Below are 18,705 nucleotides of genomic sequence, written 5' to 3' on the forward strand. Positions count from 1 at the left end.
TGTAGCCGGGGCCAGCGGCTCCTTGCGTCATCGTGTCGCATTCGTTTTGTCTCAGTGTCGTTCCATTGTCTCTGCATACCTTGGGGTCTCTCTGCTTGTCCTCTGCGGCTGGCGGCGTAGACTGTGTAGTTTTTTCTCCTTTCTTACGAGGAAGGCTCCGTCGTCTTCAGGCGGTCTCGTCCACGCGGAGTAGAGTACGCGCGCGAAGGGCATCAAGGCACGGGTGGAAAACAGGCGTTTGCTAAATTGCGGCAGAGAAATTCACAGCAAGAGTTTTGTCCACCTCGCTTGCGTGGGGAATTCGCTCCTCGTTCACGGCGCAGCTTTCGAAACGAGAAGGGGAAGAAGAGAGGGGGGCGTGAAGGAAAGTCTGGATCCGCGGAGAAGGACTCCGGTTGTTGTTGAGCGTTGTCTCAGGGGATAGTCTTTCAGGGGTGGCTTGCGGGAAGTGCTTTTCCTCTGGTGATGATTACGATTTGCGCGCCAGAGCAGCACATCACGGCACAGAATTGTTTACAGGCTTCGCGGACTTGCAGTTGCGAAGAAGTATGTCTAGCGAAGAGCGCTCGCGGCACGGGCTTGCAGGGATGAGGAAGCAAAAAGTTGAGTTTTTGCACGGAAAAAGCGCGTGAGTTGACCCATGATCGACGGGTGTGTCGTCAACAGCGGAGGCAACCAAGCGAGAGAGGCGTGAGACATTATTTCAGTGGAAAAACGCTCTGATGCGCACGTCCAGGCCTGCGGGGGCGTTTGATCGGGAGGAGGAACCCAAAGGGAGTCAGTACCTCATTCTCTGTGTAGTCTCTCGCAGCGGTGCGCGAGGAACGAAGACAGAAGGCAGTGGAGTGACCACAAACGCCTGGCGTGGCGACGCGAGAGGTGCCTCGAGCGGAGAGTCCGAACCGGTGAAGAGAATTCGTACTCTCACCTTGCGTTGCGTATCGCCTGAGAGGCGAAAACAGAGTCAAGGTGGAGAGTGAGGAGATGACGAGGTCTTCTCACAGTGAGTGTGCGCTGTCTGTGGAGGCGCTGAAATTTGAGAGAAAAAGTTGTGGACGCGAGACTGCGTGGGGAAGGGGGGGGGAGAAAGGGAGGGGGGAGATAGCTAGTGTCTTCGTGCGAAGCGGCAGAGTCACGCGACGCTTGGAATACTATCATATAATAACGAATATTATATCATATACATAACGAATATTTTAATATGTACATACTTATATGATATAATATATTAGAGTATCGTCACTTCGTGTATAGTTTCCGTTTGGTTTCCGTTTTCCATTGCGCTGTTCGCCTAACGTCCGACATATTTGCGTCGTTCCGCCCAGGGCTCCCTCGCAGGACTTAAGTGCTTGAGGGTTTTCCACGCCGATGCACGTTAGACGCATGCAGATTTTGAAAGGCACACAGGCTCTTGCCGGTTCGCGCTTCTCTGTTTGGTTCATAGGGGGAGGTACGAAATGTACACGTGCAGAAAGTTTTGTAGGACACGCAGGGCGTAGTGAGCTGTGGACGCGGTGACGCGCGGGCGAGCACAAGCGCGCATGCACTCATCTATATACATGTATATAATTGAACATGAATCCACACAGAGCAGAATAACCAATCAGCGAGTGGAGAGCCGGCAGCGCAGATTCCTCGCTGATGGTGCATTCGCGCCACGTTTGTAGGCGTTGCCTTGGGAGGTGAGGGAGCATACACGCAGTTCTCCGCAACTGCATGCTTCTTCACTTGGGCTACGCTGTAGTACGCAGACGTCGGTCCTTTCTCTTCACTTCGGTAACTCTTCTTCACCACAGCCAGTGACCGATATCGGATCGCAGGCAGGGCTGCTGGGCGCTTCTCCGCGGTACTGTGCCAAAAAGCGACAGGAGGGGTCACGATGTACGGGCTCGCATCCACGCGTCATCCAGACCTCAAAGCGACGCACAAACTCTTCTAAGTTCCCCTATTATTGTGGGAACGACCCAGCATTGTTGAACGCAAAACGGTCGCTCGGAGTCCGGCCTGGAACTCGCACTCAACCTCCGTCTAGTTGGCCACTACACTCCCCCGCGTATATATATATTTATATATATATATATTAGGGTGTGTGTATATATGTACATACATATAGACAGGAAGGTAGAAGTAAGTGTATGGATACGCGCGCCGGAGAGCGCATGATTCTGCTTCCCGCTCTTCTGACCTTGGCGAGTCCGGGGTATGCTGCAGGCGAGTTTAGGTGGACGTTCCCTCGCCGAAACAACCTCGCGCGGGAGGATGCGACCTCGCCCGCATCGTCAGCCTCGCTTTCAAACTACCGCCCAGAAAGGTGTTGCTCGCGCGGGCTTATCACAAATCACGTGTGAATCCTAGCAGTCTCTACGAACCGAAAACGAGTTTAGTCGCTGTCACCTTCGCAGCTCGAGGTCGGATCTGGATAAGAACCTCTCACTTGCACCGACGGTGACTTCCTCTAAACTAGGAGACGGTCGTCCGTCCGAGCAGCAAGATCCACAGGTTTAGTGTTGGAGACTCTGCTGCGTTCTGAAGTGACTGTAGAAAACCAGAAGCTCGTCTGTCCCCACGATAGTACCATAACGGAGGAAGCAGTGGCTGCAGTATGCAGATGGAATCTAAACCAGACATCCACGCACTCTCCCGAGCGTTTCATCCTCCCGCCGCTGCTGTGCTGTTCCATCGGTTGCCACTGTGTGGACTGCCTTGCCGTTCTCAATGCGCTGACAAGACACGCAAGGTCGCGCAGCTACCTTCCTTTTTTCTGCGACAGAAGAGATACGTGCCAAGACAACGGTTCCACCAGGTACAGTCTGCTTTCGGTTTTCGAAGAGAAGAGCGAGAAGACGCAAGAACCAGAAGGCACGGTGAGTCAAAACAGTTTTCTGGCAGGTTCGAACCCAAGGCACACAGAGAGGAGAGACTCGCGAGAAGCATGCGGGAGCGAAAGTTCAACAGAAGCGGTTCAGCAGCGGTCAGAGAGAGTAAGGAGGACACCAGCCGAGCGCCAAAGAGAAAACCTCCTTTTCTCGACTCCACGACCACACCCGAAAACGAGAAAAGCCTTCCGGTTCGAGAAGGAAAAACGAACACGCCAGGACGTCTAATCGTCGTCGCCGCCGCGCACCGTCACCGTCGAGTCGTACTGCTCAATCATGCCCGGAACCTGTCAAGCCGAAAATTCAACGCACGCTTTCGAAGCTTCCACTCCGAAATCGCAACCGCAACTCTCTTCTTCCCCAGTCGGAGCCGCGATGCTGCGGCTCTACCCTTTCCATCGGCCTCTCTACTTCCCACAGCAGACTGAAACCCTAAAAGACTCCGCGCTGTAGTCTCCACATGCACACGCCTAGCCACGTCTACGTTGACCTGTGAGACTCAGCGGGAGCTGAACGTTTTGCCTGAGCTGCAGCCACTGACCTGCATGCGGCGCTGGCGATCAAGCTCTCTCGCGCGCGCAAGCGCTTCCTCGCGCTCGGTCTCGAAAAGCAGGTCGTTATCTCCCGCAAACTCCTGGACAGCCACACGCACATCGAGCCGCGCCCCGTCGTGAAAACTGATTCACAGCGCCAGCGGCCAGCAAAGAAGTCCTTCCCTGGCGCCGCTCCAATGGCGACAACTTCAACTACTCTCATGCAGACAGGCGGTGACACTGCACACACGCAACCGAAGAAAAAGACCTGAGCCGCTCGGCGTGGGGAGCAGCGAAAGGGGTTTCGTCTGCAGGCGTGTCAAGGCGGCAATAGACGATCGACTCAACGTGTACGACAGGGGACATGCTTAAACCCTAGAAACAAAAGGCTACCTTGAGAGAGATAAGGAAATCGCGCATGTGCTGCTGGAAGCGCGTGGGTTTCGGGTCGCGGCAGTAGTTGAACAAGTCGACGACGAAAGCCTCGACCTGCTTCTGGTTCACAGTTTGGAAGCTCCGGCTAAGCAAGTCAATCAAGCTTTGCCTGCGAAAACAAAAAACACGTGGCATTCAGGCTCGAGGCTGCAGGAGGCTTCCAGACGCATACCCCTACACTTCAAACTGAGCAACACTCTGCAAGAACTGTCTTTCTCGTCTCGCCCACGCCACCTCGTGTGCGTGCACGGATATATAGACAGATAGATAAATAGGTATGCATACAAATCTGTATAGATATATGCAGGATGCAATCATCTACCCATCTCTATACATCTATCTACCTGTGTATCTATCAGTCTATAGGCCTACACTTATCCACCAGTCTATCTACATCAACCTACCTATCTCTCCAGATCTATCACCCAACCTCCATCCATCTCTCTCCTACCTACCTGTACGGCCGCACATACGCATGCATCTGTGCAGAGAGAGCTACGGAGCTACGTGACCGCTGCGATTTCTATTCGATTTGAGATGCTGAGGGCCTTACATGACGTTTTCTCTTGTGATGCCGTTTGCGGGATTCTGGACGACGCCGAATTCGACGATGCGGATGAGATGCATGAAGATGAGTGTTTGGTACTTGAAGCCCGAGCGGTGGAGCGTGTCAGTCAACACCAACAGCGTCTCCTTCATCAAACTAAAATAAAACAAATTGCAAAAGTCCGACAAAACCTGCAACGCACAGAAACACACCACCGGATAAGTCAGAAGCCGCGTGAAAACTGCCTCTCAACCGAGAAGGGAGGCCGCCACGGGCTCGGCAAGAAATTGCCCCGAAAACGCGCCTGCGCTGGACATTCGCTTCGAGGTAGGGAGGAGTCCAAAAGCATCTCGAAAGCGATGCTGAAACAGGAACACAGAGGAGAAACGGAAACGAAGCACGACCCCCGCCTGGACTGACCGCACGCAGGGAGAGACAAAACTTTGAAAAAAATCGCCACGAGGCGAAGCATATCCTACGCTCTGCGCGTTCAGACGTATGTACGAGAGGACTGGAAAAACACATGTGTAGAAGGGAGCAGAAACCTGAGTAAATGTGGACAGGAGAAATGGAAGAATCCTGCTTCCACGCGCGAAAATTGTCTGAGAGCATGCAAAAAATTACTGCCGCGGCCTGTCACTTTTACCAAAGCGTACACGCAGAGGGACGCCCCATGACTCAATTAGGCGAGACAGACACAACTGAGAGGTCCAGAAGATCCTTACTTCTCGCTTGTCGTTGATGAGTTTGAGCAGGAATTCGTACGTCACCTGTAGGCCCTGCTCTGCCACGGATGGATGCTCATGCTTGAACGCCCAAACTGAGCACAACACCATCGCATCATTTTTTGAAAAGAGAATTCGGAAAGATCTCCTTATACACACCTACAGACAGATCTCCAGTAACTAGATATATATATATATTGGTGTATGAACATACATATGTGTATGCTATATATATCTGCACATATCTATGTATCTGCATGTATATGTATAGCTGGCAGCTACAGATGAACACGTGGAGAGGAGAGATGGAGGTTGCTGCATTTACTGCAGCTCTCCTCGAGCCGTGAAGAACGCCACTGACCGAGCGACTCGACGTAGGCCTTCAGCTGGTGAGGAGGAAGCGCGAAGAGGCCGCCGAAGCAGTGTTGGTTGCAGGCCTTGAGAAGCTCGTAGAACTTCTCTCGGTGGTCGGGATAGCTGCAAGGAAGAGAGAAAAAAGAAAAAAAAAGCGACGCAGAACTCGCGCGCGGAGCCCGACATACGACAGCAGAGCCCAGAAAGAACGATCCCAAGTTCACACGGAGCGGGAAGACAACAACGAGGCGCTTCAACCTCAAAAAACGAGACCCGTCTTACCTCTGGAAGTCTGTTTTAATCATGTCGAGCGTGGAGTCGAAGACGAATTCGAAGATCACGGGAAGGACCTGAAAACCGAAAAAAAAAAAATGCGTCGAAGATCCAGCAAAGGTCAAAGGAACTAGACGACAACGCGCTGCGAGACGGACGCAGCACCATGATGAACAGAATGGAGAGTGAGCGCGAAAAAGCGAGAGAATGAGGAAACGGAGAAAGGCAAAAAAAAAACGCGACGACAGTTGACCTGAACGCGCGATGACCTACGCGTGCAGACACGGTGGAATAAAAAGAGAGGAACGAAAATGCATAGGAACAAACATAGCGGAAATCAGTCCAACAGCCGGCAACAGGGAATGAATTCCCTACAGTTTCTCGAGCCACAGAAGAAGCAGAAACATGGGAAAGCAAAGAAGAGAAGGCGAGCCCGTTTGCAGCCACACGGCAGACGAGAGGTTCAGAACGGCGACATAGCAAATAACGAAACGCCACGCGCCCTCAGAATTAGACAACATAAACAAATGAGCACCGAAAACCTACCGGAGAGACGTTCGAGTCCAAGCGCGCCATCAGAACGGACAGCAGCGTCAGGACTTCGCAATCGCGCGTGTCAGGGATGTTGTTTCTGCAGACCCAGTGAATGCATGCGACTGCAACGAACTGATCCTAAGTACGCAGTGATCTAACCAGATACAAGGAACTCGACAAGCTTTAATCGACTTATATAAACGACAAGGACATGAGTCTACTGGAATTCATAATACAGGGTTGAACTGTGTGAAGATCATAGGCCGCGCGGCGTTCGCCAATGTTGCGCGTTTCACTACGAGGGAGGCGAACTTTTCAGACGAAGCAGAGCGAGCAAGCACCGGGGCGAGAGACGCTTGGAAAAAGAGGACACCAGGGGTGAATGGATACACGAGAGACAGCAAAGGCCGGAGAGAAGCTGGATTTTGCATCCAAGAGAGGAGCGACGCAAGCGCGAATACCATCCCATCGAAAGGTTGAACAGGCACAGGCGTAGGAGCACAGAAAACGCGTTTGGGCTGCTTTGCGGTCAGTTCTCGGTTTTTCCGCTTCGAACACACGAAACCGCCACTTCACTGTTAACCTCGCATGCGTCACACTACATATCTATATGAATATATGGGTATATGCATAGATACATGTATCTATGTATATATGGGGATACATATAAATATCTATATTTTTATATATGCACGTGTAGGGGCTACCTCTGCACCTGCAGATACAAGTTTTCTACGAGTGACGTGGAATGGAGGAGATTTTGCGTCGCTCTATGCGCGCTGGCGCCATGTCTCACTTGTAGTCAGAGAGCACAGGCTGGAGCAGGTCGCCGAGGAGCTTTTCGGCGATTTCTTTGCGGCAGTTGGCGCCTTCCTGCGCCGCTGTGTCGACGAATGTCTCCACCAAATGCAGCGTCTCGCGCTTGTAGAGGTGGAGCGCCTTGACCTCGCTGTGCTTGATCCGCGCGGAGCCGCAGCGCTGGACTTCCTGCAGAATCTTCTGGCTGTAGAGCCCGTAGACTTGAATCATCTCTTGATACAAAACCATCAACTGAGGCGTGAACGCCGCAGCGCCGGTCGCCCTGCGAGAACGAAGCCGAAAAAAAAAGCGAGAACGCGGTGAAACCCGAGCCGCGAAGGAGGCGCTCCTCCCACGCACGCCGACACTCGGGGTCGCGGCTGCGGCTGCCGGCGAGCGAAGGCGCTTCGACAGAAGGGCGTTCGAGGCAAGCGCTGCGCCAGGCGGCGTTACGGAGCTGCTCAGAACACTGTCGTGGTAAATAATTCAAGGTATCTGGTATCTACTCTACAAGCAAAAAACGGAAACGCCGCAGATGCCTGTCAACACATTCATGCTGGTATCACCGAGGGTGCAAGACCAAATCGAACTGAGTTCAGAAAGTAAACCTCGGTGGCATATACAGGGCAAATTCATGCTTGCCATAGATAAATAAACAGATATAGACATACATGCATGTAGATAGATACAGATACATGAGAAAAAGACATATATACGGATGTATGTGCGTAGAAAAGGATGATTGGGCTCCCCGGCTATCCAAGAGCTGCCCGGTGAAACATCTGCAAGCACAGTGCGGAAAAATTAGGCAATCTGAGACTCCGCTCGCTTACTTTGCCACACGTTGGTTAACTCTGAGGATGTTTACCAGCCGCTTGGAAACGTCGAGCGAGTAGAGGACCTGGTCGGGGTTCGCCTTCGCAGCTTCCATGATTTGCTTCCACGTCGCGTTGCAGTTTTGCATAAGGCCCATGATACACTCGCCCTTCATCGCCTCCGCTGCACCAACACAGAGAAGAACCAAGACAGTAAAAAATGACTGCCCTCATGCCAAAAGGAGACGAAACGTCCCTGCCAACCGGAGAAAACCGAGATGGCAGTGTTAGAATTTTTCTAAAATTAATGAATCGTTCTACCAAACAATAATACATAGATAGGTAAATCTGAATATCCTTTATAAGACAGGTCACTTGAACGCGAAAACGATCTGCACCGTGCATGCATACTACGATGCGGAAGGGTGAACTTGCATTTTGTCGCCATCAGTGAAAAACGGCGCCGCACACATGGACCTACGTGCCGCAGAGATCACCCATGCGACAGCCTCGAAGAAGAGAAGATTCTGCTTTTCGTCGAGGACCTCCGTTTCCCTCGTGTGCTTCTCGATAATCTCCATCACAAAAGGCGTGGGCTCTTCTGGAAAGCACAACAAACAGCAATCGCTCTTCTCTCGTTCTGACGACGACATGAAAGGCGCACGCGAAGCACCCCGCGCCGCCCTCTAGACGGACAAACGCGCTGGGCGCGGTAGGGCTCGGCTCCGCTAGCGTCGGAAGCGGGCGCTTCGGGACACGGCGACGAGATTTGTGTATGAAGACAGACGCATGCACATGTGCTTCATATCACATGCAAATACGGGTCTACTCCACATATGTAGGGAGAGGGAACGCGCCAGAAGGTGAGAAGAGAGAGAAAACTCTGCGGCCAGGAACCAGAAAGGCGTCGTCTGTCTCCCGCGACTCCTTCCAAACGCCGGCGTCTAGGGCTCTGAGCGCACGCTCAGAGCAGCATGCAAGTCCTGACTCGTGTGTGGACGCGCGATACCGCGCCAACTGACGCCACGCTGGCGGCGAGTTCCTCTTTGTCCGCCAAAGCTTGTTGGGCACGCGAAAGGTTCCACCCACGCAGAAAGAGAGCCTTATCACCTCCAGCCTACGCGATGTAGGTGCTCGTCCACGCGTTCGGACGGGGTTTGTGTCTTGGGGGTTCAGTGTCTCCGAATATAAGCCGCGACTGACCTGGGCGGTTCGCAGCCATCGCTTGTTTGCACTTTTGTGCGACTTTGAGGAAAGTTTCGCAGGCCATGTCCTGCACGCCGGGGAAGGTCTCATGCATAAACTCGAAGAGCTTGTAAATGACTGTCTTCAGGAACTTCCAGTGCGCCTTCAAAAAGCGGGGGTACTGCCCGACTACGTACATGATGTTGCTGGCCACAATCTGAGAAGAAAAGTCGCACGGCCCCAGGGATGAGAGCTGAGGCACAAGACCTCGGGGACATGCGTCACACAACGCGTTTGCCGTGACGCAAGAAGCAGGCAGAAATGCGAAAGAAAGAGTGAAAACGTTCAGTTCGCGGGGCTGGAGGCGGTCGCGGACACCGCGCCAGACGACTTGCAGCAAACGCGTGGCCGCGACGCGTTTCCGCAGAGGGGCCGAAGCTTTCCAAAGCCGTTCATTCCCTGCCTTGGTAATCGCACAGCGCTGCTAGAAACCGCGCTTCACCGCACGCCTATAGGCACCTAAGCATACGCAAGCAGCCCTTCGGATCGATCCTCGCTGGTGGCGTCCAAGCGCGTTGCAGCTTCAGCGCGCTGTCGCCTGCCTTGGCCACGTCGCAGGCTAGACGGCTCAGAATGCAGCACTCAGCGGAAGCGCATCTGGAGCGTCTCTACGAACACGATATGCACCTGAACAGCGCATCCCTCCAGTCGCGCAGCGCGTAGCATAAGCTTACAGCTTTGTTGTCCTTCGTCTTCATGAGTTCGCAGAGGTTGAGCAGGTTGCGAATGACCTGAACGAGGAATCGCCGCTCGATGTCCTCACGCATCGCGCCGCTGATGGAACCCACGGAGTAGCAGACGCGGTTCAGAGTCGTCGGGTTCCAGCCGTTCAGCTGCACGGGGGCCTGCATGCACTGAAGTCGCGGCCCCAGAAACCAGAAAAACGCCAGGGTGAGAGCGCCATACGCAGCGCAAAAATGCAGTCGAGACGCGCAAGGCAAAACGCGGAAGACGCGAGGGGCTGGCGAGAGAGACGACAACAGGAGCGGAAAAACGCCCTAGACTCGCGATGCAAGCAGCCCACAGAGGATCCGAGTCGCGATGCGCACGCCTGCCGCAGCACCCAGGGCTGTCTGCTTCTGGCTCTCCCTGCATTGCGGCCGAGATGCGCAAAGGAGAGGCGGGACATAGATTTCTTGAATTCCTTACAAGTTTGCCAGTATCGATGTTCCTTCTCCCCTCTCCCTGTATAAGAGCCTTTTTACGGAAAAAAAGGACATAACTTGTACAGTATTTTACAGGAGGCGACAGAGAGCTTTACCTCGGTGTTCAACGTCTCGAGCATGATCGCCTCTGTCTCCTCCTGGCCGAGGTTGGTGAGCAGAACTTGGGTGCATCGCATCGTGTTGTACAGCGCGACTTCCGCTGCCCACGCAAGGCAAGAGACGACGGCGACACAGCAGAAAAAGCGTGAAGACGACGGAACTCCGCCGAAGCACGCCACAGTTCCTCTCAGAGGAAAGGGGGGAGGGGCGCCTGGCTAAAGACTGAACCGTAGTAGACCCTAAGAGGCGGCCGCCCCCGCCTAGTTACCTGTGTCGACTTCGTAGTCGCGGGTGACTTCGCCGGTCTCTTGGTCGAACTGTATGTACACCTCCTGCGGCTTCGCCATTTTCTTGATCATGACTTTGCGGACGGCGTTCAGCACGCCCGCGTACATCTTCACTCTCCATGAGAGTTCAGACGAGCTACAGGGCAGCCGGAGTGCGTCGATCGCGCTGCAGCCCCCCGCCACGTCGGAGTCTGCATCGGAAACGCCAAACGAAAAAAAAACCTGAAACCTAAACCCTAGGGGGACAACAAGACACGTCGGAATCGCGCTCCACCACGAGTCGCGCATGCAGGATTTCCATTTGCATGGGTGGGCGAGGCGTGTTTGAGGCGGCGCTCCGCGTCTGCAGCTGCCGCACGCGCGCCCGACGACGCCGATTGTTTTGAGATCGTGCTGCCGGCGTTCCTGGTACCATAAGTAAACTCTTCTGGTCTGACTCCAAGTACGGACGGAGTGAGTTAACTAGATTGAAATAGCTTGACACGCATTAGCAGATTGATACTGCGGAGAGACACTGACGTTGGACTGTCGTGTTTGAACCACATGACCAGATGCAACAGGCAAACGATGCGCAACTGCACACTAGTCCCACGCCTCCTCGCTGTCCACGTTCTGCTGTAAATGCGCAAAAATCCAACGATAGCGCCAGATACCTCTCTCCGCAGACATGTTTGTACTGATACACGTGTATATATGCGCACACATAGGGCACACGCGACAGTTTTGAAGGGAAAAGGACGAGAAGGCAGACGGAAAACCCCTGGCGCACAAGCGGATCTAAGCCACTCACTTGCGGGCATGGAGAGCATCAACGGAGGCTGCGAAGCTGCGCCGTTGTTTTGTCTCTGCAAAACAAAGTGTTGTCGACAGAATGGAACGCGTTTTTGCTTTGATTGTTCGCCCGCCCCAGAAAGGGAAAATTTTGCAGATTCGGTCGGTGCGGTCACGCCGCACCAAAGCGCCGTTGCAAGACCACTCTGACCTCGACACGCACACACGCATATATATATATATATATACACATATGTGCGTGTATGTATGCAAATGTATGCCTGCCTGTCCCTAGTTGTTACACAGAGCTGTATGTCCTCCCTGGATAGACACGCGTGCAGCCTGTACGAGTAAACTTCGTTTTGCACAGAGGCATGGATCGCAAAATGCAGAATCATCATTCCTGTATACCCGGGCGCGAACAGGTTCGAGTGTCTCAAGATCAGACGGACTCCGCACGTGCATGCATACGCGTATGCATGCACGTGCGGCCTGCAGCAGCTACAAATCGACGCACCGAAGCGCCACACGCTGACAGCTACAAATGCCACATCAAGGAACTGCAGTCTGCAGAAAACGGGACACAGAACTGGTGGACTGCTCGGGCACTCCGACGGTTCAATTCGTTCTCTCGAGTGCTGTGTGGCAGACTCCGCACGTCTGCGCAGAAAAACGAGAATCGAGCTGGCCGCGTACCTTGACGATCTCGTGGACTTCGTTGAGAAGCTTCTCCGCGAAGGAAAACCAGAAGTCGAGGCAGATTTGGAAGGTCTCCTCGTGCTGCAGATCCGTCATGGCCGCGACCTGCTGGAGCATCTGCATGGTTGCCTGGCCATTCCTCTCTTTGTCCAGCGGCTCGGTGATTGTCTCGCGGTGATTCTTCAAAAACGCTGAAAAAACACATCACAGGACGTCTCCACGAGAGTGGGGAAACTGTGGAACGCCCGCAGAGCGGCGGGGCTTTCTGTAGGCAAGAGAAACCTGATTCAACCTGAAAAACGAACTCTCGCGGCTGCCACCGGCGTGCGGCGCAGCGTCCTCGCGCAACCCAACGATGTCGTCCCCCCGGAACTAGCCCAGTCCCAGCGCATAAATAGATATGCTTATGCCACTACATGTATGTGTATTATAGATATAGATATTTAGTTATCTGTATGTATATGTAGGTAGTCGGGAAGAGGATCTGGTTTACCTGGACACAAATCAGTTTTGGACTTACCTGTGAGGCAGAGGGAGAGCTGGCAGTAGATCGTCTCCCAGAAGAGCCGCATTTGCGGCGGGACTTTGCCTGCGTCTTCGAATCGGAGGGTTTGCGGAGGGAGGGCGAGAACTTTGGCGACGAGCTGCATCCAGAGGACGGCGAGGCGCTCGCGAAACATCTGGCTTTCGTCCCTTGAGAGCTGGAGCGAAGCGATTTCGGTGATGCAGCGCAGGCAGTCGGCGCGGAACTGAACTGGCTCCCACAAGTTCTGCAGCAGCGTCTCGATCAAGTCTGTCTCGAAAACGAAGCCGAGAGGGATCCATTTGAGGAAGTGCGCGAGGCACCTGAGGGTCTGCTGGACGAGGCTCTCCTTCATGCCGCCCGGGTTCACCACGAAGCTCTTCAGCACGAACATGCAAACGTCGAAAACCTCCTGAAACTGCGCAGTCAGCTGCGTCATCAGCTTCTCCACTTTCTTCGACACCATCTCGTTCCGACCAAAGTCAAACACCTCCTCAGAAAGCATGTTCAACAGACGCATGTTGTTCTCGCAAATCGACTGACTCGCCTTGCTTGACTGGCACAGCTCCGTGATGAACCCCGGCCAGCGCTCTGGCCACTCCTGCTTCACAATCTGAAAAAAAAAGACAGCCCTCGACGCTTAGATACGAGAAGACAGCCACGCTTGCTTCCCAATGCGAAAAAAAAGACCTCGCAAAGTTGAGACACGAACGCGCGAGTCACAAAAAAAAAGCGAGCGAAGAGAAACCGAGGCAGGCCAGGCGGAAGAAGGCGCAGGGCGACGCTGCGCGAACGGCGTGTCCGCATAGACACAAAGACCGAGAGGCAAAAGGAAGCCTCGGAAACAGCATCGCACACGAGGAGAGAATCGTCGAATTCAGTCTATACGTGTAGATCAAGAAGAATCACAACTAGCCCACCAGTCAGAATACGTCTGGGACGAGACGGGCGTGAAGAGAGACCGCCCAGCAGCAGCACGCAACGAACTCGAAACACGAAAACTGCGCCCGCCAACACCACGGCCTTTCCGCCGTAACGTGAATGCCAGCAGACTCACGTCCCCGTCGTGTATATGAACTAGCAGTAATTGTCAAGTTTTTCTTCCTCCATATAGTTCGCTCACTGTGTGAGCTTGGGCTCAGATCGACAGACACTGGTTCCCTTTGTCTCGTCGCTGGGGCGGACCCTGAGGAACCCGTACCTGAATGAGGTTTTCATTGACTTTGTTGACAAAGTGCTTTTCCGTCTGGCACGCCTTCTCGTTGCTCGCCAAGCGAATAACTAGGTCGGTGACAAAAACTTTGATTCCGTTCCTCTCCGCTTCCGGCAAGATATTCCAGCGCGTCTGCAGACAGGAAAGGCCGACACAGCGCACGCGTCGACGTCGAGGGACACGCCAGATTATCGCCTCGAGGCCCTCCAGCAAGCCGAAGCGGCTGAGCGCTGTCTCACATACTCAGAGGAAAAACGAGCCTGGCGGCGGGCTGGCCAAAGAGCGCACGCAAAGGCAACACCCTACACAGGCGAAACCAAATCTGCAAATCTGAGCCAACCGGCCTACATTCGTCCAGATACATGTAAGTATAGATAAATATGAATATTCACTTATACATACGAATGTGTGGATGTGGGTGGCACCGATACAAGAGCGCAGCGCCTTTATATGCAGATAGACATGACGTCTCCTATTCGCCAGTTTTTACCTGGATGGTGTTTTCGAGGATTTGGAGAGCGACGAACTTCGTGTTGGCATCCTGGGACTTGTTCAGGATGACCGCAACGTAGCTCCACGACTCAGGCATATTCTTGAATTCGCCCAAGACTTTGTGCGCCACGTCGCGCTGAGACACAGGCGCATGACCGAAAGCGGAAGCACGCACCCGAAGCATCCTTGTAGAGGATTCGTGAGAAAAAGACGGGAGCATATCGCAACCAGAGCGGTGCATGCGGATAAACCCGAGCAGTCACAGATGTGTGGAGGGAAAGCTTTGTAGACAGACTGTCGTGACACTGATGAGTTGGCCGCCTGCGTTCCCCTCGACGGCGACGCATCTGTGGCAACCCTCTCACCGGCCGCCGCGGACAGCTCCCTCTCGAGCTTCTCCAGGCTCGCCGGAGGCCTTCATCGTCGCGGGAGTGACGCGGCGACGGCTGCCATCACCTGCTCCAGTACCCCCACCCCTGCCCGTCGTCTGCTCTTACTAGAAAAGCCGCAAGTCATTCTCCACACACGCACCAATAAAGATATTAGATACAAATATATTTACGAGTATATATGTGTTTAGATATGCAGAGATGAACGCATGGAGGGCGGGACAGAATGTGCGACGCGCGTATTGATTTTCGGCGCTTCTTGCATGCGCTCCCTCTTCGGCGCAGGCTCAGCCCTGGCAGTCTGCGGCCGCGGACTCGGCTGTGTCGCGGACTGCAGCCGCCAGGTGGGCGCCTCACGAATCTTCACACAGACGGAGAGAGACGTGGCCTGCCTGTGTGTCAATCGCCTGCGGGCGTGGCGCTAGCGTACCGAGTGATTGTCTGTCGTGCCAAACATGGCTGCGACGACCTTGTCCAGCAGCGCCACCTTCGCGTCATCGAAGGGGATGCTGGTGTCGAGAAGAGCTCGGGGGTCGGAAAGCGACATGGTGTGTGGTGGGAGCGCTTAAAGCCCAGACACTCTGCAGTCTCTCTGCTCTGTCGCCGTCGCCTCAGCGTCCTCTTGCGCACGCCGCAGCAACCTGAGTCGAAAAAGGCTGGCTTCTCCCCACGTTATGTTCAGACGAGCAAAATGCGTCCCTGAGGGCTCAACTCGCTCTCAGTGAGGAAGGGCACACGCCCCTGTCTTTCAGACAGGACAGGCGCGAAGACTGGAAACAAATGCGCGGGGGGCAGAGCTGCCTTTCGCGGGGGACGCACGCCAGCAAAGCCGCCAACTCGCAGACGGGTTCGCGTCTTGAGTAGCGTGTGGCGCAGGATAAGCTGAGAGAGAAGGGCTCGCGAGAGAAGGCGCCAGCCAGGCAGGTGAGAGCGAGGCAGGAATTGAAAAACGTATGGAGATGAGATGAGGAAAGAGAAAATAAAAGGAGCACGGGCACGCTCCAGTAGCACACCCTGTCTGCGATGCAGAAAACCGAGAGGGCCTTGCCGCGAAAACACGCACGCTGAATCCCGCGACGACGTCAGACAGGAGGGAGAAGCGCGCGAAAAGGTAGGAAGAGAGACAAGGCTACGGCTTCAGTTGTAGGTCCGGAATTGGAGACGCTCTGGGAGGCGAGATCTGCATGCAGCAACAATACAAGTACGCGAACGAAGTGAAAAATGAAGCCATCTTGCCCTGCAGAGAGACAGTCTGACTCGGGAAGACAACGAACACCGCGAACAATGGACCGAGAGACATAACGAGGAGAGACGAGAGTTCAGTTCTATGCTCTGGCAGAAAAAAGAAGGTGAAGCAATTCCTACGTAGCCCCACAAATGCCGTCTCGTGCTTTCACCTGAGAACAAAGGCAAACTTGGCCAGCGACAGTGCGACGTGCTTTACAGATAGACCCTATCGCACGACGTATTGTTTCGTGCATGCGAGCGATGTTTCAGAAAAAAAAGGGGCGAAATGTGCAGACGGAAGAGGAAAGCGGGAACAGGGCACTGCGACACGAACTCAGAGTGCGGATTTCGGTCCACAGCATTTGCCGCGGCATGCACCAAAACCCGCGAGCGTCGCCTTCGACCGGTAGGGCGACAGGGCAGTGTGCATCGCTTTCAATGAAAAATGGACTCTGTAGTTGCGAGGGCTTCCAGAAGATTGAGTATTCCTCACCGCAACATATGTCCACTCCAGTGGAAGGACAGCAAGAGGTAATATTGTGTAGTCGTCATCCACGATGGCGTAGACAGGGGCAGCAGGGGAGTAAAGATGCGTTATGGGGGTATTGGATTGCCGAAATTGCAGAATACGGGTCCGCTTCGGTCCGCAGAATCCGGAGAAAGAGGCGAAAAGGCGGGACAGATGGTGTGAAAAAGAAGTAAAGGAACTGGACTTACCTGTGTACGATCGAGCGCGGGGTAACCACCAATGCAGCGGAACGGAAGTGAAAGACACTCACAACACGCGGGGGCTCACTTCAAGCGGCCGTGGATGACGCAGGGAGAACGATTGTGGACAGCAGAGCGTTTCTCACTCGGAGATTCGAGAAAATTCGAAAGAATCTCTTCCCATCAAATCAACGTGCCACGGCCTGGACGGCAGTGGACGTGGGAGAGCCTCCGGCGCTCAGTGGAGCCTTTTGAAGGAGACGGCCGATCAGCTTCTCCAGGCAGTTGAGAATCACACGCCACACAGCAGGTTCACTGCAACTGATGAAAGATGTAGGAGAAAAAGTATCACTTCGCTTCTCCAGCTGATCGACCCGCGGTGTCGCTGACGGGGTGTCCTTGGCGAAGCGAAAAGAGTGCCAAGTGTAACGTTGGAAAGCTGCTTGCACTGGACAGCAGTCGTCACTTTGAAAGCCTGCTGGATCCAGAGGACGAAAAAGGCCGGAAAGTGTAAACTCAGGTCTCTTCGTTAACAGGGCTCACAATAACAGGAACAGAATGAGCTCTTACGGCGAATCCGCATACGACAATGGGTCTTTTTTCTACGAGCGAGTAAGCGTGCTGCATCGGGGGCATCACCAGCTGCGCCACCCCAAACCAACGAGTAAGGTCTGCTGCACACCGAGTTCGGCGATGTCTGTTTTACGTGCCTACACCCGTAGTTCCACGCTACTTTTTTCGAGCTCCTACGTTTATCAGCGTTTGTCTTCGGTGGGGACGGTCTGGATTTTTCTGACCGGGAGCTGCTGCGAGGTGATTTCCAGCAGCATGCACGGTGGACGGCATGGCGAGCGTGGCGCTCCTGCGTGATTTATCCCGCGGACAGTTTGTAGGGATTATCTGAAGATACCGCGCTTGCAACTTGCGAATCGTCAGTATTTTGCTCGGCGCGGATGGTACGGTGAGAAAGATGTAGAATTTCTGGGTGCAAAGTCTTAAATTTTGTCTTGCTAAGAGCGAGACCCAGGTCTCGCCCGGCACCGTCGAAGATGGGCTGTGTCTGCACCTCGTCGAAAGGCTCCGTCCGCCGCTCAACTCGCCCGGCTCCACAACGAAGCAGTTTAAGACAATGGTTTCTCTTCTCTGATGCAAAGTTTAGCGGCCACACCCATTACGAAAATCTTCCGGCTGTGCAGATGTAGAATCCTGGTAGTTTCGCTACTTTGCCGAGCAGGTTTGGCAACGCGCTTCCACACCTGCGTGTACGCGTTCTGGCAAGAGGTCATTTGTTATGCTTTGCCTGGCAATAGCACGTATTTCTTGGTAGACGCCTCTTCGCAAGTTTTACCAGGTAAAGTTCGTCTTCACGTTACGCCCGAGACGCGGTTGGTCGAGACACGAGAGGAAGTCAGCAAACGAAGTGCACTACTGAGCATGTCTCAACCCCCAAGTACTGGCGTCTCGCTAGCCAAGGTAGTCTTTCCGCACTTACGCCCTGTTCTACCGGCAAATACAGATTTCCGGGACCGTTTCCTAGTGTGTGGCTTGCCGAGGAGATGTAACTGCAAAACAGCGAACCCTGTGAGAATCCGGCTGACACAAGCAGTAGCAGGTGAAGCAGTACTTGATGGAATGCATAGAAAAGCGAGGGGAAGTGACGCCTGAAATACTGAGAGAAGCTAAGGAAACGCAACAGTTGGGTTTGCACCACTGTTCTACAGCGTATACACACACAGCACATGGAGGAGCCCCCCTATCCAGAGCTTGAATCTGCGTCCTCGTCGGAAACGTGTTCCTCCGCCATTTCCTCTGCCTCCTTTTCATGGCGTGCATCCTCAGATAACTTCTGAGCCTCTTTCTGTAGCCTATGTGCTGTCTGCTGCGCCTTCTTTATGTGTAGTTTGTTGATCTGATTGTGAGCGTCCTGGACTTTCTTCTCGGCCGCGTCTATGTGATTGTTTTCTTCGACGCAGTCTTCGGGCGTTGCGCTTCCTGC

The 18,705-nt window shown here is 53.9% G+C and overlaps 1 protein-coding gene across 1 annotated transcript; it reads right to left on the reverse strand.

Moving 5' to 3' along the window:
• Nucleotides 1–3,100: 3,100 nt before the first annotated feature.
• BESB_004110 (putative exportin 1) lies at nucleotides 3,101–15,321 on the reverse strand (the record flags this gene model as incomplete). Its single annotated transcript, XM_029359166.1, has 21 exons — nucleotides 3,101–3,163; nucleotides 3,418–3,510; nucleotides 3,803–3,953; nucleotides 4,398–4,582; nucleotides 5,117–5,211; nucleotides 5,478–5,593; nucleotides 5,753–5,820; nucleotides 6,290–6,374; nucleotides 7,074–7,358; nucleotides 7,909–8,074; nucleotides 8,372–8,491; nucleotides 9,094–9,292; nucleotides 9,810–9,989; nucleotides 10,397–10,500; nucleotides 10,669–10,878; nucleotides 11,478–11,532; nucleotides 12,155–12,348; nucleotides 12,678–13,293; nucleotides 13,882–14,025; nucleotides 14,384–14,521; nucleotides 15,205–15,321. 21 exons carry the CDS (start codon nucleotides 15,319–15,321, stop codon nucleotides 3,101–3,103), a joined length of 3,384 nt encoding a protein of 1,127 aa, XP_029222079.1.
• Nucleotides 15,322–18,705: the final 3,384 nt, after the last annotated feature.

This window comes from Besnoitia besnoiti, chromosome I (genome assembly GCF_002563875.1).
Source record: "Besnoitia besnoiti strain Bb-Ger1 chromosome I, whole genome shotgun sequence".
NCBI classification, from domain to species: Eukaryota; Apicomplexa; class Conoidasida; order Eucoccidiorida; family Sarcocystidae; genus Besnoitia; species Besnoitia besnoiti.